We start from the raw sequence: 26,087 nt of genomic DNA on the forward strand, positions 1-26,087 counted from the left end.
ATACCTAAGAATATCTCTTATCACAGTGCATTCAGGACTGAAAGTTTGTGTTTTTCTGTCAGAAACAGTACATATTTTAATTACCCACAAAGACAGTTCTTTACTATGTTGCTTGCTATTTATCATCATTCAGGAAGCAAGGTGATTGCTAGATTTTGTTTAAGAATCATCCTATGAAAAATGGTAGAGAGCTATTTCAGTCAGCTTATTCAAGTCTTCAAGACATTTAAAAAATGTAGAAAGAAAATCTTCACATATGCATTTGAAGTCTTATTTTATCTTTTTCAATATGTAGGTTTTTGGCAGGGACGTGGTTCTTTTTAGTTCTGCAAGGTTAGTTATGTGCCCTAAAATATTGTCAGTTAAAGATGTATGTGGTATTTCAGCAGTTTGAAAAGTTGAGTTCTTTGAATCACCCCAGGTGAAGTCACAAATGTGAGTAGTAACCGTTGATCTTACCACAAGATAGTTTTGGTCTGTCTGTGCAGGAAAGGTTTAAGTTTGGTTTTCAGCAAAAAAAAAAAAAAAAAAAAAAAAAAAAAAAAAAAAAAAAAAAAAAAAAAAAATCAAAGATGCTGTAAACCAGTGTGAATTGAAAGTTGCTATCTGAAGTTTCAAGGAATACAGATTATTTTCTTTTTATTGCTTTAGAAGAGAGAAGTGGGAATTATATGCAACAATAATTTGAAGGATATTCTCCTTATCTGAAATTATGTAATTCAGAGCTTTACAGTACAAAAGTTTCATAGCTATGTATTTTCCAAAACTGTTAAGCAGTGTGATTTTTCTCTAATTTTTGCTCCCTTCAAATTATTTATTTTAGCTTAAAAATCTTAAATGCTCTAACTAAAGAGGGATTTGGAAAAATACAGCATTTCAAATGAATTCTTTGAAAGTAAACTGATTTTTTGTGAACACTCCTGTCATGTTATTTCACTTCTTGTCCAGTAGATGTTGCTATACAAGCATAAAATAGGAGATTTTGTAACTGCAAAATTTGACGTCTGCACTTCACTGAGGATTTGAAATAACTTTTTCAATGTAATTTACACTACTGAGATCTCAGTAGTCTCCACAGAAGGGTAGAATTACAAACAGGAAGGCTATTAGTCAAACCGTATTTTTCTTCAACTGTAACTGTCTCGTGCAAAGTGTACTCACATTCCTCTGTTCTCAGAGAAATGACAATGAAGATGCTGCTTATTTTGCAGAGTCTCTTTTACAATTAGTTGAATTATTTAAAGAGCATTATAATAAAATCCTGTCCCTAAAACCAAACAAAAACTCTGCAACCCTGCCCCTCACATCTTGAGATTCCAAATTGCCTTAATTCCAAAAATTGTCTTCCRTTTCACATGAATGTCTTTCTCTGGTCAGATTCCATGCTGAAAAATTAGTTTMTTCATGTAAACTTGATGCACACTTGGAATATATATGGTTTAGACCTCACTAGAACTGCATAGGGAAAACACTGACCTCAAGAAGTTTATGTAYTGCTTGTCTCTGGCTTTGTCGTAAGCACACATTGTTCCTCAGAATTAAACATTTCAAGGTATTGACCTAGAGTAAGTAGAGTTTATTGAGATAGATACTATCCGTGCTTAGTGAAATGCCACGAGTAAGTTTTTATAATTGCATCATAAACTCATCCGTTTTCACTTCTTCACTTTGAAAGCCCCTTTTTCAGAATTATTTTGACAGTGGTTATAAGATACTTACACTTTTCAATTTTCTCATTTTCACAAGACTGCTGAAAAATCTGGCCAAATGGAAAGATCAAAGAAAAATGCTAGGCAAAGACAAAATGATTTCAAGGTAAGTAGCTGGGGGAGATCTGGTGGGGAGAACCTTATTGTCTTTTATTTCCTTCATGGCAAGATACTTTAGTGTCACATTGAAAAATAAGATTTCTTATATCATTTGCGTACCCTCATACCTTCTTCTCCTCTCTTCTCTATGATGTGAAGCCATCTGTAAATCTAACATTGCTACCTGTTGAATATAGCAAGTACATGACTGCTTAAGCATGTAAGTAGAGCTTTTCCCTTGATTTTTCTTTCCCTTCTTCTGATACAGAAAATGATTCAGGAGGTGATGCACTCTCTGGTAAAACTAATCCGTGGAGCCTTACTTCCATTCAGCCTCAGAGAAGGAGAATTAAGACAGTATGGTGGCTGGGAGATGAAATCTGAACTTTCTGGCCAGTGGCTAACACATGTTATCCAGACTGTAAGGTAAATGGATCTTTTGAACCATTGAATCACTCTATTCCTGGAATATATGTGCTTTAACACAAAATGTTTTGTTCATTGCATTAAATACCCTGAATTTTGAGAATGTTAACATTTTCAAAAATAGGATTGCAAAAAATTTGCTTATGTCAGATTAAGGATTCTACATGCAAGTGTAATTAATGATGTCTCATGATATAATCTTATTGCATAATAATATATTCATTTTTTTACCATAGTATCTTATGAAAAAGTTTGAATAAAATRTTTGCCTGGCATAGCATAGACGTTCAGTCAATGAAACAGGATTTGATTCTTTAGGGTAGAAAGCAATTATTTGCATAATTTGCTACATGTCTTCCCATCATTGATGAAATGGGTGAAAATACCATTTTTCTTACTGTGRTATCATTCTTAGATCATAATTCACCATTACAATTGTTTAGTGTGRTACTCCTGCTTATAATACCATTCTGCTTTTATTTGTTTATCAAATTAATAATTCACATTTCATTAATTGAAAAAATTACTCACTAGCATACAAAATTTGCTTTCATTTGTAATACCTGGAATAGTATCTGGATATGGTACTGTACTTTTTATTGAGAGTTTTCAAAGCAGGTAACAGGCAAAGCACAGATGAGGAAAAGAAAGGGGTACAATAATGTATAGATATTCTTATTGCAGATGGGGCTAGCAGTGATACACACCTGTTGTCAAGTCTGTTTAACACTTTCTCTCAGTCAGTTGTCACTTACATTATCTGTAACCATTTAGAAATTTACTGTAACCATTTAGAAAAATATTTCTATGTGAAGGTTGTTATTCTGGCTGGATTTTATGGAATGCTTTCCATTTAAGAAGGAGCTGACTTGATATTTGATGAAAAGATTAAAAAGGGGCACTGGTGTTACCTTTTTATGAGAAGCAATCCATAAGTTTCATTCAAATTATAAAATTCTAGACTTTGACACTTGACTTGAAAATTGTAATCAACAGATTCTCTAAAAGTTGGTTGTGCTCCTKCCATCTGAGATAAGATCCAGGCTGAGGTTACAGGCTGTAAGAAGGCTTTTTCAGAGAATCTCCTTTGCTTTCCGGGCACTACCCTTGTAATGAACAACTGAACTGAGAGCTGGGGAAATCCTTGCTCCCTCCCACTCCTTTCCCCACCTTGTGTTCTTAGCGATGGCACTTGAGTAAAGTGGGCTAGACTTCATGGCAAAGTGATCAAAAGTAGAGAAGAAAATCTCTGGACATCTGGAGAAGAGGAATGGAACATACCAGCCTAGGGTACTGACCAGTTATGACCAGGTCAGAAGTTTATGCAAGTGCTTCAAGTAAGTTAATTTTCAAGYCCCCACACTTTGACAGTCTGACAGATTCTTGTGACTCACCAACGATGAAGGTGGGCTATTCCCAAGAAGAGTCTGCACATTGCCTGAGACCTTTATTTGCTGCTAAGTTATGCAATAGCTTAAACATTATTTTCACAGTTTGTCACTGAAAGTCATTATGAAGCACATGATAGAATTTTACTCTTTTCTGTCATCTCACATATGATTTACTGTATTTAAGAGTGATAAAACTCACAGTATTAGATGACAAGGAGTTGTCATTACATCTATGTGATCTTAATTTTTCTGCTCATTTGTATGTATTACATAGCTGATATCACACATACATACTTGGTGTATCACACAGGTGGTTGCACAGTCTTTCTCTTGTACCTGTTTCTGTCATTGCCCRGAATGAGTAGGTTCCAGAGAATAAATTAAAATTGTGCAATCAAATGAGCCATTGCTGGCAAGACTTTCACCTTACTATAAAGGTGTAAGAGGTACATGTTTGTTAGGGTGTATTGTATGAGAAAAGGGATGATTTTAGGGATGTGACAGCTGTGTGCTGACAGAAATGGAATCAACTCTAAAGTAAAGAGTTTCTGTGCAATCTGAAGTAACTTAAATTTCTCACAGGTGGATATTTACATTGTGTTTCCTGGCTGGCTGAGATGTACAGATTTTTCTAATCTACTAATTCAATAGTTGTGCTGGGTGGAGTGAGTGTGGTTAATGGTGAGGGTTTGATGGTTTATACCCAATACTAGGGGGATGGAACTGGAGCCTACAGGTGGATGAYTGGACATGTTTCATTTGTTTGCCTGTGCTTTCCTCTTCCTCCACTTTAGGACTCTCTATTACCTGTGCTTTCCTCARTATTAGCAGTAGGGCAGAAGGCTGTGATTGCCTTTGAATTGTCCTTGCTTACATATCCAGAAGTTGGATAAAAGCAGTGAACCTCGCTCTGTGCCCCTGACTGAGCACAGTCTGGAGACTTTTAGTTGAAAGCTGAAATGCTAATTCTTGCAAGCAGCTGCTGTTACTATTTCAAAAGGAAAAAAAAACAGAAATCCATGTCTCCTTCCTTACCTGTAGTACCGGTGATTTGTGCCGGGTCAGAGTTGGAAGCAAAATAGTGGATGAATTCAGTCTGCACATGGTGCAGTAGCTGTATTTTGGCTCCTTAAATGTGCCTGTTATTTGCAGTCTGATGCACAGCCACATCACCATTTATGGCAGTTTAATCACTGTTACTGTGGTCATGCAGGTAAAAAGTATCTCAGAACCCATGTTGTGAATCTTGTATTTGATCTAGACATTCACTTAAAAACAACAAAAACGCTATTTCTGTTCCAAAAAGATTATTCTTGTATCATAAGACAAGACATGGAGGCAGAAAGGCAAGTAGAGAAGTGCAAGAAGACAGTAGAAAAAGTTGGCATGTTGGTGTGATGACATTATTACAATGTTAGAGAAAGATAAATCTGCATTTGCAATCTTCTGAATTAAGTAAATAATTAATCTCAGAATGGGATAATTCATTTTCAAAAATACACTGAGGATGGAGCTATTGCATTTACTTATGTCGGAAATGTCTGAAAAATTCAGTGAGGTTATATCAGCATAAAAAAAGTTCAAATTTACACTTCCATSTAACTTTATTTGTTTTCCAGGCTTAGTTCTGAATCTCTTACTGCACTCGAGATACCAAATGACATGCTTCAGATCATCCAGGATCTAATTTTGGACCTTCGTGTACGTTGCATTATTGTGACCTTACAGCACACAGCTGAAGGTAATAGAAGGCTGCAGCTCTCTTTGCTTACTGTCATTCTCTTTTGCCCCTAGCTAGGCCAGACCATGTTCTAGAAGGTAATCATGTTTATTACAGATGTTATAAAAGCAGCAGTTCCCTCTGAGTTCTGTAATATCTCACAAAAGTTCCTCAAATACTTCATTTGTCTGCCAGAAATACATGATGAGTATTTTCTTCCCTCAGTCTGATAAATATGGTAGGTTAGACTTGTTTCCTTTGGGTTGAGACAGTTWTACAATGCAACTGATTTATCTCATGATGCAGCTTTTCCATGCTGGAAACATAATTTATTTTCTTTCAGGAGTTTTTCTATAATATGAGGAATTAAATAAGCAATGTCCCACTCGCAAAGACAAAAAAAAAAAAAAAACAAAACACAAAACCAAAACAACCGAGAACAATCCACAGCCCTTTATGAAGTATTTTAGTTGTGTGATTTCCAAGGCTTTCTACCAGCATTCTAATCCCCAGGGTTCCTGCTGTGTGCACAACTKTTGCCATATATGTCTGGATTGTGAAGGCCAGTTACACATTCTCTAAATCTAATGTGACTCTATGCCATCAGAGGCCATTTTTCTTGCTGTCTTGTATTCAACTCTAAAACTTAAATTTGAATGAGGTACATCTTCCGGAAATGAATGTCCCTCCTGAAATCCAGGCAGATTGATCTACTAATTCTCTTAGCAGGGTTATGGATTTGTTTTCCAAAAGACTGCTTACTTTCAATGTTAAAAAAAAAAAAAAACTAGGGCTTTTTAATAAAACAATTTAATCACTTTTAATCTTTGACATATGATTGTATGTAAGCTGACATGAAACGAAGAGTTTTACTCTAGGCTTTAGTGGGCCAAGCATAGGTGGCTATATTAAGCAAGTTTTTAAACTTTTCATGACAACAAGTCATTAGGTATCTATGGTTTATTTGTTACAATATTGATATGAATTGCATTTTTGGCTCTTAAATGTTTTATTAAGTCAAATTTCAAAATTAACAGTATTTTTCTGCAATAATATCAAGCCAGCTGGCTGAATAAGTTCATGCATTGTCTTGTCTCCGTAAAACTCTGTAAAGTATCACCCATTTCAGATTTCACTTAAAGTATGAGAACTTTTTATCTTTCCATCCCTTAGCACAATTGAGTTCAATTGTTTTTTCTTAATGATAGGTGAAAGATTTTTTTTCCTTTTAATTGTGGTATGAGGATGGTCTTATTGGACTGACTTATTCCTCTGTCTGGGAGTTGATTGATTCTTCAGATATCTTGCCCTTTCAAAGGAAGGAAGTATTTAACTCTTAACGTTTTGTTGACGGTCCTCAGCTTATCCAGTTTCTGAGCTACCTACCTAGCTCTTCTAGCACAGTCCAGACAGCTCCAATATATGACCAATGATGAAGAAAATCTGTTGTCTTACTAGTTTTGCCTACATGTTGCAACATGAGACTAGCCCAGTTTTTTGTTCAGATTCAATTTCTCCTCTTCTTGTTCTGATTKCTGGCCACACATTCTGCCTAGGAAAAGCTCTTGTGGTAGGTAGCCTCAGATTTTAGTAAAAGCAATTCATGCTTTTTTTTCTTGAATCAAAAGAAATCAGATCCCTCGAGATACTGGTATGTTAGGGGCTGGATAATGTATCTCTCTTTTGTCTAGACATAACAGCAGCCTTCCTCAACCTCTGCTTCCATCCCCTATCAGTGAAGCAGTTGTGTGTGTTGGCTATAGCATCCAACAGGAGGAAAGATGCCTGTTTGTATCATAATTTTCATTCCATCCTGTTGTATTGCGTGCCTTAYCTGTGGGGCCCTTTTTTTTCTTCTTTGCCCACTAAAGTAAAATTGTACTTCTGGAATGTATTAGATAGTGGGGATTTATTTCTGCACATGACCAGGTTAATTGGGCCCTTGAAAAACTCCTATTATTAGGGAATAAGTGAAAGGATAGGTAGTGGATATTCTCATGGAGCTATGTAAATGTATCTCAGAAGTAGCTATATCTGCAATACATATGTCAAAAAGGCTCCCCCGGACGTGAATTTCACCTCTCTGATATCTCTGAAATACAAGAGTAAAGTGCTGGTATAAACTTCAGTCTCATCTCTTGCTGCTTGTTGAAAGTTGGGAAAGGCATTCAGATGTAGTTCAATATTCAGATGTAGTTAAAATATTCAATAGAGCACTTTAGCTTTTCAAATATAACWAACCCACCCACACACAGGGTTTTTTTGTTGTCTTTTGGTAAACACCATGTACACACTCTGGCCCTAAGAGGCAGTCTGCGTTCTTTCCCTCCTGTATGTGATCACTGGTCATAAAGGTCATGAACGAGAAATTGTGTGAATGCCAGACTAGACAGGGGAGTTATCTGAATGTATTTAACTGGAACTTGATGAGCAAAGAAGTTTGGTGGGTTTTATATTTGTATTAGCTAAGAACAGAATGCAAAAGTGAGCAGCCACAAAAACATGTAAAGGCTGACCAGTACAATCTAAACCCTTAGAAGAAAATTGGTTGAATTAAGTAGGAAAGTGAACAGAGTCATTATTCTGCACAATCCCTTAATGCCTTTTATCCTCACTGAGCCTATATGTCCATGAGAATTGCAGAGTGTGACACTATAACATATAAGCTTCTTAATGTAGCTACAGAAGGTACTTAGATAGTGAAGAAACCTTTTAGCATGCATTAGGTCGTCTTTTCTTGGATTTTTAGAAGAGATGGTAATTGAAATTTTTGCTCACTTAAAAGGGAGTTTCCTGATGTACAGACAGTTCTGATGACCAATTTGTGGGGTGGGAAGACAATTCACCAAAGCTTCAGAAGTTCATCTTTGTCCTGTGTACAGTTCAATTATGCCCAAAATACAATGATGATGCACAGTGCATGCCGTCCATAGAGGAATTGTATTTTTATAGTGCACAAATTTTGGATTCACATCCCAACTTATAAATAGTTATATAGTAAGCCTGTATTAAGTTAACACCTTCTGAACAGTGGAAGAGAGTGCTTTTTGCTATGCCTTCATGTATTCATGGAGAAAATCTAGCACTGTCGATCCTTGACCCTAAATGGGGACCCTGTACCTCTTTTATAGTTTTGAATATAAATTATATGTTGTCCTTTTTACCTTTGCTGAAACGCTAGGCAGTTGTTCTTTCATTTTTAATTCAGAGCTGGAGTGTAACAGACTAGACACTTGGATTCTTAGATGCAATATTTTATATTGTGATTAAAAATTTACAAAACAAAATCCCAAAGCCTTCACAATATTMCTCTAATTCTAAGCTTTCCAGTAAACGATGTGCTTCATGCAAGTCCTGCCATGTATCATAGATGTGCTTCTCTGTGTGGTGTCACCAGCACACCATGTGTGAGTTCCATTCTTAGTCATTTGAGAGTGCTGAAGGCTTTGAAGCCTGTGGTACTATTTGCTTGTATGCCTAGGATTGCATCCCCAGTGTCTGTGGTTTATCTTTTCAAGTTCAAGAGTTTTTAATAATGAAAATTAATACCTTCTCTCCCCACCCATCCTTTCTTTCCCCTATTATTCTGTCTTATAGATATAAAGAGATTAGCTGAAAAGGAGGACTGGGTTGTTGACAATGAAGGTTTGACATCATTGGTGGGTATGCTTGGTATCTTGTAGGCACTTTCTTTGCTGGATTTTTTTTGCATGTGTAAAAAACCTGATCTCTATATCTCCAAAAATTAAATTACTTTGGATTTTGTCTGTATGTGTACATACTGATATCTGTAGTTTTATTAAAATATGAAAAGATGAAAAAAGATTTAATTGTTTGAATGGTTACCTGTTTTTCTTTACAGGTGTCATCACCAAACACATTTTTTTCCCTTTCTAAAAACTTTCGTTTATACTTTAAAAAAATTATTTTTGAAATAACATCAAGCAATAATAGAAGCTTGATTGCAGGAGAGCACTATTTTTGAGGTTGCAAAACAAAAAACAAAAAACCAGCATAAATAAAAGTTTTGCAGGCTATGTATTAAGAGAAAAACGTTAAAAATAAGGCATCAAGATGTGTAGCATGGCTTTGTGCCTTAGGTAGGGTTATTTAAATGTTTCAGTCTAATTGCTACTGACCTCTAGCATGCGTTTGCTGAGATAAACAATAATAAATTCCAGTGTTAAGTGTCTTATCTCAGGGATGGTTTATTGAAGTGAAAAAATCAGATTTGAGATCACAAGTTCAGTTCATATCAAAATGCTTCATGACTTAGTAGGCGCACTACCATGGAATTGGTCTGTAATGAAATAAATAGGTCACTTATAYGTTATAATGAATAATTGAACTGAAAAGCAACTAATTAGGAGATTGCCTACATGCAAACAACCAATGACTTGAAACCAAATTCAGATAAATTAGTGATATGCTTTCTGGAAATAAACAGTAATGAGTAATGCCTAAAACACAGTGAGCGCATTGTAGGTGTGACTTAAAAACAATCTGCGAAAGCAGAGAAGGCCTGTGGGAGGGAGAGTTGCTTTGTGTATGTTATCTAAGGGAATGCTCCACACACTTTTTTAGTTCTTATTTGCTTCTATAAATATGTGTTTGAAGTTGAGTAGGAGGGCATTAAGCAGTCACAATATACATACTGTAGGAAGGAGTGTTGGCAGTTGTAGTACTGTAACCAGATTTACAGCTTCTGGTCTTCAGTTGCTGCTGCTGTGGGCAAGTCCCTTAACTTTTCTGTTTTTCACTATGTACTTCTATTGAATGAAGGCAGGGGGAAAGGTTCTTCCACAAAAATATTGTTTCTTTATGCTTGTGCTGTGTTCTAACCCATCTTCCCATCTTTATTAAAAAACTYCATAAGTCTTTTTTGTACTGGGAGGTCACCCATTCATAACTTGTATACAGCACTTCCCTGGATACTTTTTGAGGCCATGGTTGAAACATGSCAAATTTTAATGGTGGAAGTTGACTAGGTTTTGTCATAGCAAGGTTATTTACCTAAAGTGATGTTCATTGTGGCAATATTAGAGCAAAAATTAACCAGTATAAAAAAGGGCCAGTCTGTCTCTTTGGGGACATTTTGGGCTTGAGGAAAGGGTATCTTAAGTTTGCAGGAAATACTGGTTGAGGACTCCTTGAGCATTTATATTCCAGATAAAAGATAAAATGAGACACAGAACCAGGTTTTCTCAGTTTCATAATATCCAGAGAATCACATATCTAAACAACTTTCTTCTCCCGAGATGTGATGTTTTATAGTGTGGATGCAAAAACCCAAGAGCAGCACTTTACTGCTGGACTTTTTYTTTTAAGGGATCCRAAAATACTAAATACAGATTGTCTTAGTGGCTCTTTTCATTATTTTCATTTTGCCTTGTGAGCATCAGTTTCACAATCCATCTCTACMATTTACAGAAATGAAAGTTACTCCTAAGCCTGAAGTTTGTGGCATGCCATTAACTACTGAATGAAAAGCAGGTTTACAGGGCTTACAAACTTTTTTGTCCACTTCTTCGACCCAAATCTATTAAGATGATATCTCTTTTTTCTGGAGCAGTGACTGCTTCATGTTGCCCTGTACAACCGGTTCCCGCCCAATACCACCAGAGAGATGCATAAAAAAAAAAAACAAATTATGACTTATCAGGAAAGAGAGAAAGACAAGAAGAGAATGACTAATGACTCTGCTGTGAACTTGTTTGCACTTTCAGGGTGAAATTGATACATGTTATCCAGACATGCATATTTCAGGTTTACAAATCTTAAGGTAACAACAGCCCCTCAAACTATTTTTTGTTCCATAGGAAGGCAGCATCTGTCTGATTTTCTTAGAAACCTGTTGCTGAAATACAGTGCAGAAATATTGGACATCCCAGGCGAAATTCTATCCCAGTTTGGATTAAGGCATGGAGCAGGGAGTGTGTCAACAGGCATTTGTAATGGTACCATAAACAGCTCTAAAAATCTTTCATGAGTCTTTTATATGGAGCTGTTTTGTRTAAAAGTCTCTCATTTAAATAAAACAAGTGTAATTGATCTGTGGTAATACTTCTGTAGATAACTTACATACAAAAGCACATCACTACRAAATGGTCCTCTGGTAATATCTGAAGTGTGATTTCCCCCCCACCCTCACCACCATCACCCCTTATTTGGTATAATTTGGAAATGAAGAGCTTACTATATACCTTGAAAATTTTAATGTATTTTTGTAGTGTATATTTAATACGCTTATCTACAGCTTCCAACTCATTTGACTTTCAGCCATCCCAGTTTGAACAGTGCATTATTCATTCCTTGCAATCTCTTAAAACGGTGCTGGACTGCAAACCTGGAGAAGCCAGTGTAAGTTTTGATTTATGTTTTCATTTTCGTTCTTTTTCTGAAACCCAGAAGTAATTTACATGGAAAGARCTTTCAGAGAATGATCCAAGGATATAACTTTCCTCTTCATTTTTTCCCATGTACACCTTTTCACTTGTGCTAGCTTTTAGACTTCTGTTTGTGTTTCCTTTGTTTAGGGTAATTTGTATGTATGGGGTGGATTGACCTTATTTAAATCCTAAAGCTGTTCTTTTGAAAAAAAACGCTACTCATGTAATTTTCAGATAGCAGTAGACATGACTTTACATCTTAAAAAAAACAGAAGGGAGAGGCCATTCCTAGGAGTTACTCTTCACTCAGTGTTAGATCCAAATTACTTGAAGAATTTAAATTSAGCTTTTTGTCCCCATCTACTCAGTACCTTGAGGCCTTGATTGATTGAAACAACACTGATGCTTTCTTTCAGTTTTCAGTGTTCTAAGCGAGTTTAACACTTTTCCAAATTCCCTTGGGACTCGCTGTATGGGTGTCGTTTCTCTTCCCTTAATTTACTCTTTATKCATAACTTGTCTAATTTCTTAATGAGCATTATTTAAAAGAATCTGCAGTGAATTCACCTGCATGGTGAATCCTTCTTTTTAGGATGCAAAGAACTTTAAATATCCTGGGAGCTGTTGCTGTAATTCCATTACCCAGCAATGACACATATCACATGTACTAGGATTTCCTTTCTTTTGCTGTGTTATCTCCTCATGCTTGCTCCAGACAGTTTATTAGGACTTGTATTTTCTCTCCCATTTTTTAAGATGGGGAAAAATTGAAATTAATCCATAAGGAAACACTGTGTCCCAGCAATCATTCCTTTAACTGTGTCATCTCTTTAGCGATACTTTACTTAGGTATTCCTTGAGAATTAGGCCATGTGAGACTGTTCTGCTGAAATAATATGCTTGCATCCTCAGGTTTTCCAACAGCAGAAAACACAGGAAGATGTGTGCCAGCTAAGCATTGGGATCATGCAGGTAACTTGAGCACATTGAAATATGAAATTGTCAACACAAGTAACCATCAAAAAAGTGTGCATTGTACCTTACCCATCTGCCTCTTAAGGGCAGCTTAAGTTGAWGACTGTTATTCCTCTGGTACACTCTGGGATACTAAGAAATGTTTGATTTTAAAAGTAGGTAGAGCCTARTAGCTAAATCTGGTGGTGGCAAATGCTCAGAGGGTAAGTGGCACATTCAGCTACTTTACTGAATRTGACTGTTCAAGATTTTACTGACAATTGATACATGCTGAGCTGATGCCATCTAACATGCAGTAAGAGAAATGCTGCTTTTCATCAGCTGAAGATTGGGCTTTTAGATTTTGTATCAGAAACCAGTGTTCTTTGTAAGAAAATATGGGGTTTTTTATATTTATTTGAGGTTAGATAACAGCATTCTTTAGGTTTTTTAACCATTTTAATAGTCTCCTCAAATAAGAAATCAGGAGCCAAAGCAATKAAAGGATTATAGTGAAGCTTCTGCAATTTTTATTTGGGATCCACTGTTCAGATTGAACACATGAAAACTGTTAACCATGCTTTCTTTGCAAATCAGGAGATTATCACTTCATAATTTTTKACATGCATCATGAAAATGACTTACCAGGATTAAGAATTCCTGTGTTTTCATACAAGTAAGCTATGATGTATAAAAAACATGCATTCAACAGTAACTAAAATGTTACTGTATTTATGTAAGGTTTAAAACAAAAAAAAAGTGATGATGATTATTCTGCTTTTATTGACTGTAGTAAAAGTGAATTTGAGAWTTTTTTTTTTTATTTCTGGCAGAAAATTTAGATCTTGCTTTACTTTTTCCTAGGGTTTTATAGATTGTTTGGAACAACTGAGCACCAAACCTGATGGTGACATAGATACATCACAGTAAGTAAAAAGAAATAAGATTAATGTGTAGTATTCTGAAATTGTGGGTGCAAAWCTTACACTTCAGTGGAGGTGTGGTTTTATCCCTTCTGTATTTTATATTTCTTGTGAATACTTTTGCCTCTGATTAGTGATGTTTTGAAATAAGGGCAGGTACTTTTTTATGTCATAAAAGTTTTGTGGCATCATGCAATAAAGATTGTACWAGATAATTGATATTACTTTCACCATTTTATTCAGTGACACAAGTTGTGTGCTGTTGAAGCAGATGTGTTGGTTTTGACATGACTTTACGTGGAGTCAGTTGTACTTGTCACTAAGTAACGTCCAGTTACGGTGAAACATCCCTGCCTTTCTTTTCTTCCCTTCTAGTTTTTACTGATTCTATTCATATTTCTGCTAAATTCATGGAGATTGTTTGTTCAATTTAATGCCTATGAGTCACTTATTGTTGAGACCAAAACAAGTCAGAGTAGCCTGAGCTTTTAAGAGTTACAAACATTTATTTGTGAAAAGCCAGACTTGGCCAATATAGCAATATGCATTGGAAAGGGTTAATTAATTCTGGTTTTAAGGCAATTTTTTTTCCTTGCTAATCAGATGATCATTTGTTGGATAGGTGTAAAAGCAAAACAGAATCTGTGGCAAAATAGAGAAATTATAGAAAAGAAAAATGCTTTAGGAAGGAAGGGAAAATTCTGTGGCTAGAATAGTACAATCAGTGCACAAAGCTCCTTCTGCAGGCTTTGTGGTMATCTTGGAGAAAGTGAACAACATGGGCTGCTGTGTTATCTGGTGTAAGGGGGGTTGGAAACAAGCTTCCATTCCTTTTCATTTGAATCCACCATGTATTGAATAATCAAAAGCACTATACTACTYACTTTTTATTTGCTGTTCCTAGTCTTTCAGTAGATGTTTCATCTCCAGATTTGTTTGGAAGCATTCATGAAGAATCAAGTCTTTCTTCAGTAAGTTTGACTTCTATTTCTAAAAGCTGATGTGAAAATATTACTCCAAGATACAAGAATGTGGCTGGTTTTTATTGTTGAAATATTGTAAATACTGGTTCTTTTGTTTTCCTTTTTTATAGGGAACAATTTTGTGTTCTATAGGCATTTCCTAGATATAARCATGAGAAAATAAAAGGATATAAGGCTTTTATTGAAAGCAGTGTTTTTTATAGTATCTTAGTGTACCGTGTTAAGATAACTCATGAAAAGAATTTTTGAAAGCAGGTCCTCGGAAACTAAAATGGTATCACAGAAATCAGTGAAAAGAGCACTGTTGTTAAGTCAGTGRCTGAGGATTTGACTTTTGATTTATGACCTTGTTTTAGATTAGAATCAGTCTGATTATTAGTTACTATTTAAAACCCACGAAGATACAGATATTCAGTAATACAGTTTTCCCCAGAAAATTTACTGGGAGTAAGTAATGGTTATTTGTTTGGCTTGTTTGATTTTAATTTTTTAGGAAATTAGAATGAAGATCTTTTWTGTTCTTGGCACTTTGGTTAATGTACTTTCTTCCAGTTAAGCAGCTGATGAAAAAATGTAGGTTTTACGTGCAAAACACCTACTGAGAACCTCTTGTGAAATTAATATTCCTTAGTACAGGTTTTGCATGTTGTCAGAAGCCCGGTTTTGCTTAATTTACAAGAGTAATAAGCATTTCTGCTGCAATAAAAATCACAGATTGCCAAATTGGGCCAACTTTCTGAATTGTAGACGATAATAACTAGTTCTTTATATCATTTTATTCTTGCAACACAAAGATTAGATATTAATTAGTAACTTGTGGCTGGGGTTCGTTCCTACATGTCGTAAGTGCAAACACTTAAAAAAAAAGAAATCATAATTTTAGACAGTGTCTGGCTTCCATGGTTCCATGGTCTCGTTTTCTTATGTAAATCACAAGACATTTTGTCTTCTCTTTCTTGAATGAGAACAGAGAAAGTGACTGGTCAGAGTAAGACTGGTCACTGTATTTTTTAAATTCTCATTTTTCGAATAGTTTGCTTACTGACTGATTATAACCTAAAGTAGAAGGCAACTGCACATCTCAGTCCTAGTCATCGTGTTACTGAAATACAAAACSGTCAGGAGTGCTGGGTCTGAAAACCAATACCATTTTTAATCAGATCAGTGCTGTTATGGTGACTTCACTGTCAAATAATTTTGTTTCAAAAATATTTTCTAGGTTGATTTTTAGCTTTCATCTGAGGTAGAAMAATAGTTTGCACCTGAAAAAAGGAAAGGGAAAGAGGGAAGACCCAATCTATTTCAACAGTAGTTCTGTGTCATTTGGTTCTAGGTTTGGAAATGATACCTTGTTATATCAAGATCAGAGAAAGGCAATCGTGGTATCGTCACTCCAGAATGTATTTAACTCCCTTGTAGTTAAAAAAAAAATCATTGAAAAACAGACATAAGTTATAATAATCTAGAATTTCTTCAACCTGATGAAATTATATAATGTASTTCAGAACCTGCTAGTATTTTAGAGTCAGTGAGTGTATTTGTTCAGTACCTGCTTGCTTTGCTTAAGCTGGCTTTATGTGAAAGTGAAGATGATCTTCAGTTGATTTTATGATGGTCATAATTCTTAGTACATTTCTTGAAACAAAGTAAAATCCAGAAAAAACTTCCTGGAAAGCTATCCAAACCTCATTTTTGTAAAGAAGTCTTAACCACGGTTCTGTATTAGTCACAACTATTCCAATGAATGCTTCGGATCGTATAAGAAAAAGCATGTTCACTCATCATACCARATATTCATTCAGCTCTCAGTGGTTTATTGACAAAAGTATTTTTGAMCTCCATTTTATTTATGAGCATGTTTATTATGCACAGAGAATCAGTAGAATACTCTATATACATTTACAGTGTAGGTTATGCTGATATTTCTTTTTATAACTGTTATACTCTTTCTTTTCTTACATTTTTAGGAGCAGAGACTTTTAATTGCTCTCAGTAACTGCCGTTACCTGGAACGTCATACCTTCCTAAATATAGCTGAACATTTTGAGAAACATGGCTTTCAAGGTGTTGATAAAATAACTCAAGTAAGTGAGAGCACTGGAATGAAGTATCATTGCTTGAAGGAAACAGATTTTTATTTGGTTTACTTGGAAAGTAGGTGCAAGTCCAAACAGCCAAAACAATCCTTGAGTGAGTTTTCCAGAAATGAGTGGGACTGCAAGCATCAGTTGGACACAACAACAACAACAACAACAAGGATATGGTTCTGTGTGTTCACACAGGGCCTAAGTAACTGGTATAGAAAATGTGACCTCTTGTTCACAACTCGTGTGTTCAATGGCAGAGCTTATCTGATTTCTTAGTAAAGCTGTTTAATGTCACTGTGTTCTCTCAATGCAGAGAGTAAAAGATTGTTATCTCAGGAATATACTTGATAAATTATTTCATTGGCAATCTGCATTACTGATAGCTCTTGTTCATAAACTAGTTCACGATTTTTTTTGTTGTKCTTTGGGKTTTTTTTTGTTGTTTTTTCTTTTTCAGAGAACGAAAATGTCAAAGTGGGTGGCAGTAGCTGTCTCATTTTCCTGCCTTTTTCTAAAGATTAATCACTTCTTATGAGAAATGTTGTGACTTAATCCTTAGGACCATAAAGCTAGTTTATTTACAGAAATATTTGTTGGTTGGAAGTAAAATGTTATCTTTTCCAGTACAGAGTACCGCATTTCACTCAAAGTGGTTGTTCTACTATGTAGTACATCCTTAGTCCCATTATGCCTGAATTGTTGCTTGAATTTCTRCGGCTGAAGTAATTTTGAATAGCATTTGAAAGGGGTTGCTATGATTTGTATGGTTAGCACAATATAGAAAATTATTCTGAATATTGTCATTTTTTGCTACTGAGAGTTGATCTTGGTACAGTTAGTGTTGTGTATGTAAGCAGCCAAGACATCTGTTATGTGTGTATTCAACACCTTGCCTTGCACAGCCACATCAAAGCATTGCCACTAAACGTTTGGTACCTTTATAAATGACCAAATTCAGATGTTGAAGTGGCAGATTAATTTCCAGTCTGCATTAACCCTTTGAAAGCTCTGACTGGTGCCGTACTGGAGGTCCGGGCCACATCAATTGTTACTGCCAGYTGGGAGAATTTGGATAATTACGTAGTCATCATAAGAGGACAACTTTTGAGCCCTTTATTAGTTTTAAATGAGGATGGAAGCTCACAGATGTTTAGAGGAGTGGGTTGATTGTTTCAGTTTTTTGTCCTATCACGTAAACTTCTGAAAGCTTTTAATTTATTTAACTATTACATTAAAAAAATTTAATAAATAATTAGCAAATTTTTTAAAAGATGAAGTTTTTATCTGAGAAGACAGAAACTAAATTATGCTTTTAAATTCTGTCAGCTTTATAAATTCAATTTTAAATTGAATTTTGTAGTGTGTTTTAGTAAAAAACTCTCTGTTCTTATATTGCGTTGACTTTTTTAAAGATGCCATTGTTAGTAGGAAAATCATTATTATCTAATACTCTGAAGTACAGAAATTATAAAATGGTAGCGAAGAACATTTCCTTGCATTCTATACAGTTACTTCTTTTTTTCTTTTTCTTAGTGTGCCAAATACAAAATTGCACAAAGCAGCCAAACATTACACTGYGCTTTTAGCACATGCCACCTTGGCACATACTCATAACTCTTGTACTTTCCTGCAAAGATTCTTTAATTCAACTTTTTATCATCAGTTTAGTCAATTAGGAAATGGAAAAAATTATTTGTCCCATAAAATTAATCCAAGCTTATTGATTAAGCTTCCGAATAAAGTTGTTTCCGCACTTTTGATAATTAGATAAGGTAGAGGGATAGAGGCTCAAAATGTCTTTAATGCAAGAATTGGAAACTGTGTTTACAAGTATGTTCATAGCAGAAAGTCAGCAATGGGAAAATTGTATATTTGGATGAGCATTTATCCCACTTGAGGGTCTGGAAAATGGGTATGCACAGTTAAGGACTTCTACTCTGATTCCTTCCCCTAATCCCGGGCTCAAAATTAGTTTCAGAGAAATTATTCATTCTTCTTTCTTGCAATCTTTCTACCAGATGAAAAAACAGGTTACCCACCACTATTTTAATTGTGCATTGAACTTGGAATAGGTTGAAGAGGACTTGTATCAAACAAAAAATCCTGTAATGAATGTGCAGATGATCTTTTGAACTGAATGACTGCAGAAGTAGAAGGTGGAATTATTTAATTCTAAAACACTCTGCTAAGAAATAGTGAAGCAGTTGTTTCAAAGCAGATTATTTGAATGGGTGTGTATTTGCAAGGAGTTCCCACTCAAACTTACTTTTCCCACCAGTTAAAGCCTAAATAGGAATGGTCTAAGGGTTGTTATTCTCCATAATCATAAGAAATTGAAGTGAAAAATGYGTTGAAACTTGTGCAAGAGGAAAAAAGAGTAAGATTTCTGTACCTTTTWAAGTGTGTTCTTCTTTTTGAAAATAGGCAGTCAGGTAGAATGAAAAGAGGAAGGAAATAGCCTTGATCTTGTCATGCCTTATAAAAATCTTGCCTTTGAGATAGAGGTCATCTTGTGACAAATTRCAGAAGGTTCATCACATAGAAAAGCAGGAAATTCGTGGCGTGTCTTGTTTCTGAGCACCAACTTCCACCATCCCAGCTTTTCTGACAGCAACTGTGACCTCAGTAACAACTGTTTTYTCATTCCTGAAGGCTTCTCTGACTCTCTCCCTGACTCAAATATTGCAGTTCCTTTTTCTCTTCATTTAACGATGTAGGCATGCCAGAATAGAGCACAACTTAGAGACATCCGTGTAGTGAATAAGCTTCAACCCTTATTCTGCAGTTTGTAGTATTAAATCCTTAGAAAGGAGTGATGAGGAGTCTTTTCTTTCTTCTTCTGAATTCCCAGTCTGATCTAGAGACCTGCTTTTAAAGCAGACCTCGCTTTTAAACCCCTTTACTTCTGGAAGTTATTCATATTTATGTATGTGTGTGTGTCTGTGTGTGTGTCTGTGTGCAYCTTTTACCCTAAGTGTTGAGGAAAATGAACACTAGTTTAAAAGCTTTACTTTTGTATTGCTTAAGCTCATCTTTATAAAGGCAAATGCATTTCAGTAGAAGTCACATGATATTTTCATCTTAATTTTCATTTCATTTTATTTCCATTTAGCTTCCATTACCATCTTTAGATACTGGTGTTCTACTTCAACATTTTATGATATGCATTGTGTTATAGAATTGTTGCAGAAGCTATAATTACAGAGRGCACCTATGTTTGATAAAAAGCCTTGTATAAAATTTAAAGTTGTTCAGATAAAATAAGCAAGCAGTCCTTATCTGCCTTAGCTTGCAGTGTGACTAATTTGTGTGAATTACAAGAAAATGCATGGAGAACTGTTAAAGAGAAGAATTCTGCTGATGTTAATGAGCTGCAGCTCTGCTTTTGTTCAGAAATTCCTTAAAGTARAGAGGGGAAGTTCATATGTTCAGTTCCAGAAGACAGAGACTACTGTAAAATTAAAATTTATTGATCTAAAGTATTATACAAAAATATTCATGTGTAAGGATGGAAATTTTGAGGGACATTTTTTAAAGCACTGACAAAATTCAGCTGTTTACTTTGCAAGATAAAGACCTCCTGACATGCAGGAAAAAAAAATCATGCCAGTAGGTATTTACTGAATGATCTGYCTGCTTTGGTATTCCTTGTACTTTTCACAAAAATGTCTGTTGCTGAATACAACCAGGAAAAGAAATTATACTGGGTAGAATGGACAAATAATATGGAARTTGTTAAGTTTTTATATACGTAATTATGAATTGAAATGTGTCAGTAATTGCTACTTCTTGCTGAARTTAAAGAAGACACGAGGAAATTTTTTTGGATATGTGATTAAATTCTTTTAGTTAATGACTATTTACTATGTTCCTTCTCTTTCTTTTTTTTGTTTAATTTTTTAGGTTAGTATGGAATCCTTGAAAGAGCTGGATCAAAGACTGTTTGAAATGTACATTGAATTCAAGGCAGATCCAATAGTTGGGTCATTAGAACCTGGCATTTATGCRGGATATTTTGATTGGAAAGATTGTCTTGTTCCAACAGGTAAATATCTGCTTATTAAATTCAAATTATTTTAACAGTGATTGATAGGAGCTAAAATATACTGTGCAATTAAAAACTTTTTTCTAGTGTGTGTTTTTAACTTTTGACAAGTTCTCATTATGAGTTCTTTCTCACAGACTTTACCTAATTCCTAAATCATTTTTCAAATACCCCCAAATGATTAAAGCTGCTTTCATTATTGATAATCTCTTTAATACTTGTTTTTTGTGATTATTKTGCTTCATTGCTCATATATAATAGAAAGAATTATAAAAGCCATCTTTACTGTTTTCTTATGAAATTCATTGAGGTAGTTTGGGATATTTTCGAAGAGAATCTGGCTACTTKGATAATAGATGTAATTACAGTTCTGGACAGGTAAAATTATGAGAAAATGCATATTATAACAGTAGTTCAGCACATAATGTTAAACCATTGAAGGGCAGGTATAAGGCGTTTAAAATGACTGAGATGTTAGTCATTGTTTAGGTGCTTTAAGATCTTCCATTTTGAGGAAGCATAATATAAATGAGTCTGTCTTTTTTTCACAGTAGTGAATACTGTGCACACTTGGGTCCTTTGAATATGTAATTTTTCCTGTCTAAAACTGGTGCATCTAAGTCCCTTACCACATGAATGCCTGGTTAATACCAAGAAGAAATTAGTTGCAGTGACATAGTAGATGGCATTTTGAAGGGGATCTTGTCTTGAACAATTTGTGCATTCTTGTTTTGATTTTTTCATAGAGCTGTTTATGGCAGACTTGGTGTAAATTCTGTGGTACTTAAAAATTGGATATGGAGGTAATTACAAGAAGCATGCTGGTAATGTGTGAAGCAAGAGCTGCAGGTGCTTGTTTGCTTAAAAGCACAAGGATCTTAGAGTTTATTAGTTTAGTGAAAAGTGCTTCTTCCATCTTTTGTTCCTATTTTTGTTCTYAGAATGTACGCTGCAGTACAACGTACTGCAGAAGTAACTTAGATATTCATCTTGCACATTCAAATATGTGTCTGAATAATACATAACTTATCATATTTGAAGTATGTTTTCACTTGGCACATTTGTGTTCCCACCAGCTAACCAAGACAAAGAAGTTTCAACTTTTTGTATCATTTTATATCATTTCTTGATCTAGTGCATTGGCATCTACTCASTTGGCTCACGTTGCCTTTAGGATTATTCTGTAGTCTATATTTTTTTGTTTAAAGGGAATATTGAATTTCTAATATCGAGATAAGCCTTAGCCTTCTTGTTGTCCACCTTATTGTTAGTTTTGCACATTCTCTGCAACTTTTCGGCAAAATTAAAATGAAGACAGTGAATATWAGAAGCACTTCTTCAGGATTACATATCTAGTGTTGACCAATTTGAARTAGTAGAAAAGTTGTTTGGGGTTTTTTTGCTAATCCCCAAGMTAGACATTAAAAAGGAACATACAGACACTTGGTCTGTGCTTCTTCACCTTGATGAACCATCTTTCTGATGAATTAACCTCTGTCAAATGTACTCTGCTGACTATTGGTTTAAAAGTATCGCAGCTAGGCACCACACAGCAGCTCTCTCACTCTTCCCCTGACCTGGTGGAATGAGGGAGAAAATCAGAAGGATGAAAATAAAAAACACATGTTGAGATAAGGACGGTTTAATAATTAAAATAGTAATGATAATTTTTAATGAAAAGGAAAACAAAAAAGATAAATAAACCACAAGGAAGAAGAAAAAAAGCAAGTGGTGCAAATGCAAAACAATCACTCTGACACCAACTGTCCAGTGCCCAGCCTGCCCCCAGCCAGCTTTCCCCTTTTGTTTATATACTGAGCATAACAACATATGGTGTGGAATATCCTTTGGCTAGTCTGGAAAAGCTGCCCAGCAGTGTCCCKTCCCAGATTTTTGTGGACCCTCCACTCCCTCGTTGGCAGGACAGCAGAAGAAACTGAAAAGTCCTTGAATTAGTGTAAGCATTGCCTGAATCATGGGTGTGCTACCAGCATTATTCTCATCCTAAATACAGTAGTATACAAGCTACTGAGAAGAAAATTGACTCCTTCCCAGCCAATAGAGTAGCTGTGAGTACCTTCAGTTTGTTTGATTATAGCAATGGTTCGTTGACCATGGAAATATTTGGTGCTCTGAAGATAAAATTAGTCATTAGTAGTGATTAGTAAGTAACCACTTGGAGAAGGAGGAGGAACTTCWTTATTGAAAAGGACTGGATGGAAGAAAGGCTCTTTGCGGGATATATGAGACTCAGACTTTTTCCAATGCTCAATCAAAAAAAGAAAAGATCACCCAACAGTCATGTAATTGATTTTTTTTCCAGTAAACTGGTATTCACAAGCAACTTTAAATTGTACAATAAGATTTTAGTTGAGAGAATATGCTCATTCATAATGTAAATGATGCAGTTAATGCTGCAGTAGGCACGCTATATTTTTATTTTCCTCATGGAAAAACCCGAAACAAACAAAGCTCTATGTTACTCTTAATCTCCAATAGCATGAAAAATACCTACTTGATTAAACTGAAATAGCATACATATGACTTGGAGTTGGTCTAACTTGAGTCAAACACACCATAAACTCAACAATTTGTTAAAAAGCAACATACTGATTTGTTCCCAAAAAATTGTATGTTAGGATTATTATCTGTTTTCAGTAATCTTTATGACTGCAAAATTTGAATATTTGATTTATTTCATTTGCCTGGTTTAGATCTTGACTTTTATAACCTTAATTTCAAAAAGGAAAAAAATGAATGGCGTTAAACTATTTAGGCCTCAGTTGTGTTCCTAAGTGGTGCTACACCTGATCTAGGCTATTGGAAAGAATGTTTTTGGGTAGATGGATGCTAATGCTGAAATAGAAGTAAGGTAACTGCAAGAGAGGGAGCAGACTGGGACAAAAAGCTTGCAATGAAGACTGCTATCAAGTGAGGAATGAAGGTGAAACAAGGTGGGAAACGGGGACTAGATGAGCAAGTTAAAAACATAAATTAGGGTAGGATTTAAAAATGAAAAAAATATAATTAATYCTATTTTATTTAGAAATATAAATTGATTGCATGGAATTTTTCAAACAAGAGACCGGCTTGAAGTGCAAATAAAAGGACAGAGAAATCTGATACTCACTCGACAAGTGAGCTTACCAGAGGCTGCTATGTAATTGAAGAAATCACCTCAATCTTACACTTTTGTCCTCTAGGGATAACACCCTATTAATATTACTGATTACTGTCTTTGCACAACTTACAGAAGTTATGTATTTATGTRTTACTGTATACTTGTAGCACTACAGGCAATGCTGTATATAGGCAATACTACTGAGTAGCACAGTGATAGCCTGAATGTTTTGCCTTTCCAGTGCTATCAGCGTTGTTTCTTTTTGAGAATCAAGGCTTCAAAAGTCAAGGTCTACATCATCAGCCAAATGAATTAAATCTACATAAATTTRTTGTACAGAAATTATATGTATTTATTGCCAATTCTGTTGTTGAGCCATGTAGACCAGTTCGGTAAGAGAATTTTCTGACTTCCAGTCTGKTTTTTTGTTTGTTTTCTTTTCCATATCAGTAAAATTATATACAAATAAAAACTACACAAATGCAATCATTTATAATTCATTCTTTAAATAATACTTTTTCCCACATGAGTACACTTGAGTTGTTTCATAAAATGACAGCTGATTTGGAGATACAACTATGTTTTGTATTCAGTGGAACTGATACAGGCAGAAATCTATCCTGAGCTGTTACAGAATTTGAAAAGTGAGTGAAGCATAATCTGGGTGGGAAAAAAAGGTGTAGGCAGGTTTCTGTCCACAGGATTTGCTGTCATGTAAATAATTCACTTAAGCATTTTTGCCTTTATTATTAAAATGCCTTCTTTGAATCCTGTCTGTTTGAGCATTCATGGTTTATCTGACTAGATAAAGTCTTGTAAGGTATAGATCATTCAGAAGAATCTTGATACTTGATGCTGTTTGTCATTGGTAGCTCTGCAGTCATCTAGCTGTAAGTACTGGGGACAACACTTCCTTGCATGGTGAAATTCATAGGAAAATAGARTGAGAAGAGCTGTATTAAATTATCAGTTCTGAAGAAGAATTAAGAATGAAATTAAGATGCCTGCCTTTTAAGCAAGCTTTGAAAAATATGTGATATTCTAGTGTGGTACCATGTTTCTGTCAGTGTGGAAGAAGCTTATGCCTTGTTCATTTAGGCAATTGTCTGATAGTTATTAGATATTTCCTTGTACACATGCTTTTTCTTACAGTTTTAAATACAAAAAAATKATAAACTGTTTGCATGGGCAAAATTTTCATTTAGCCTATGTGCTAAAACTTTTACTGTTTAGTTTTTCAGCATTCATGCTCTTTTGAACATAAAAGATCTGAATGTCAGCTTGTGCACAAAGTAGTTTTATATTTGGCTCTTTATTTTGATCTAAGGTGTGACTGCTGGTGTTAGAAGGCAGTTTTATTAACTTAATTAGATTTATTGTTAATAAAGAACTCATTTAAGTTTTCATTTTAATTTCAGTGTAGACTTCTGAGTCTTTACAACACAGACTTCAATTTTAACATGCAGCAACAGTGAAATCTAGTTTAGTCCTTTTCTCTTGTTTGAAATACTGTTCTAATTTATACTACATTATTAACATAATTAGAAGAGATGAAAGGAACAATAGGAAACATAGTGTTAATCAGTTGCCAAGTAGGTTTTTTATTGTTTATTGTGTATACTGGTAAACCTGATAGTTGAGCTTACAAGGGTTTTTTTTTGTTCCTGTTCATATTTCTTTTTTTTGGTAGTAAATTGTGTTTTGTTGTGGGTTTTTTATTTCTAGTTTAAAATGCAAAAGTTATGTCTTAGTCGTGACAAAATTAGGCAACTTTTTATTTATATTTTTATGCAATTTTTTATATTAAAATATTGATCTTTTTTTAATTGCAAGGCTATAGACTTCTGGAGAGTGAATGAGGTGGTTGCTCTGAATTTGGACAGAAAAGATTCCTGTGTATTAATGTTTGTTCAATACAAGTAAAGTAGTTGTATGTGTACACTCAGTCTTTTGAGATTATTAATGTGAGCTTTTGCATGCAAGTGTCAAATTACTTTTCATAATACAGCAAGTTTGCTTATATGTAATTTGTTTACTTCTGCAACTACCTTATTAATTTGAGACAGGAGTGTGTGTGGATTTATTTACCACACAAAAGGTTGATGTTCATTTATTTTTCTGAGGAATTCAGATTTGGTGGTATCTCTTCATAACTTGTTTTTGAAATGCTGGCTGCTGTGCAGTCTAGCCAGCATTCAGTCAGAGTTCACAAACATACAGATTTGCAGCTGCTATTCTAA

General features: G+C 34.9%; 1 protein-coding gene across 2 annotated transcripts in view; it reads left to right on the forward strand.

The window, feature by feature from the left end:
• EXOC2 (exocyst complex component 2) overlaps window positions 1-26,087 on the forward strand; it is a 147,316-nt gene that overhangs the window by 91,354 nt on the left and 29,875 nt on the right. For both annotated transcript variants that reach the window (XM_057373901.1, XM_057373900.1), the window contains exons 14-23: window positions 1,747-1,815; window positions 2,077-2,234; window positions 5,245-5,366; window positions 8,943-9,004; window positions 11,625-11,705; window positions 12,647-12,706; window positions 13,553-13,614; window positions 14,516-14,582; window positions 16,562-16,678; window positions 20,585-20,726. In XM_057373901.1, the coding sequence (XP_057229884.1) occupies window positions 1,747-1,815; window positions 2,077-2,234; window positions 5,245-5,366; window positions 8,943-9,004; window positions 11,625-11,705; window positions 12,647-12,706; window positions 13,553-13,614; window positions 14,516-14,582; window positions 16,562-16,678; window positions 20,585-20,726 (940 nt within the window). The remainder of the gene's footprint in view (window positions 1-1,746; window positions 1,816-2,076; window positions 2,235-5,244; window positions 5,367-8,942; window positions 9,005-11,624; window positions 11,706-12,646; window positions 12,707-13,552; window positions 13,615-14,515; window positions 14,583-16,561; window positions 16,679-20,584; window positions 20,727-26,087) is intronic.

Source organism: Malurus melanocephalus, unplaced genomic scaffold, assembly GCF_030028575.1.
Source record: "Malurus melanocephalus ecotype Western Australia unplaced genomic scaffold, MMel_1.1 scaffold_209, whole genome shotgun sequence".
In the NCBI taxonomy this organism is placed as follows: domain Eukaryota; kingdom Metazoa; phylum Chordata; class Aves; order Passeriformes; family Maluridae; genus Malurus; species Malurus melanocephalus.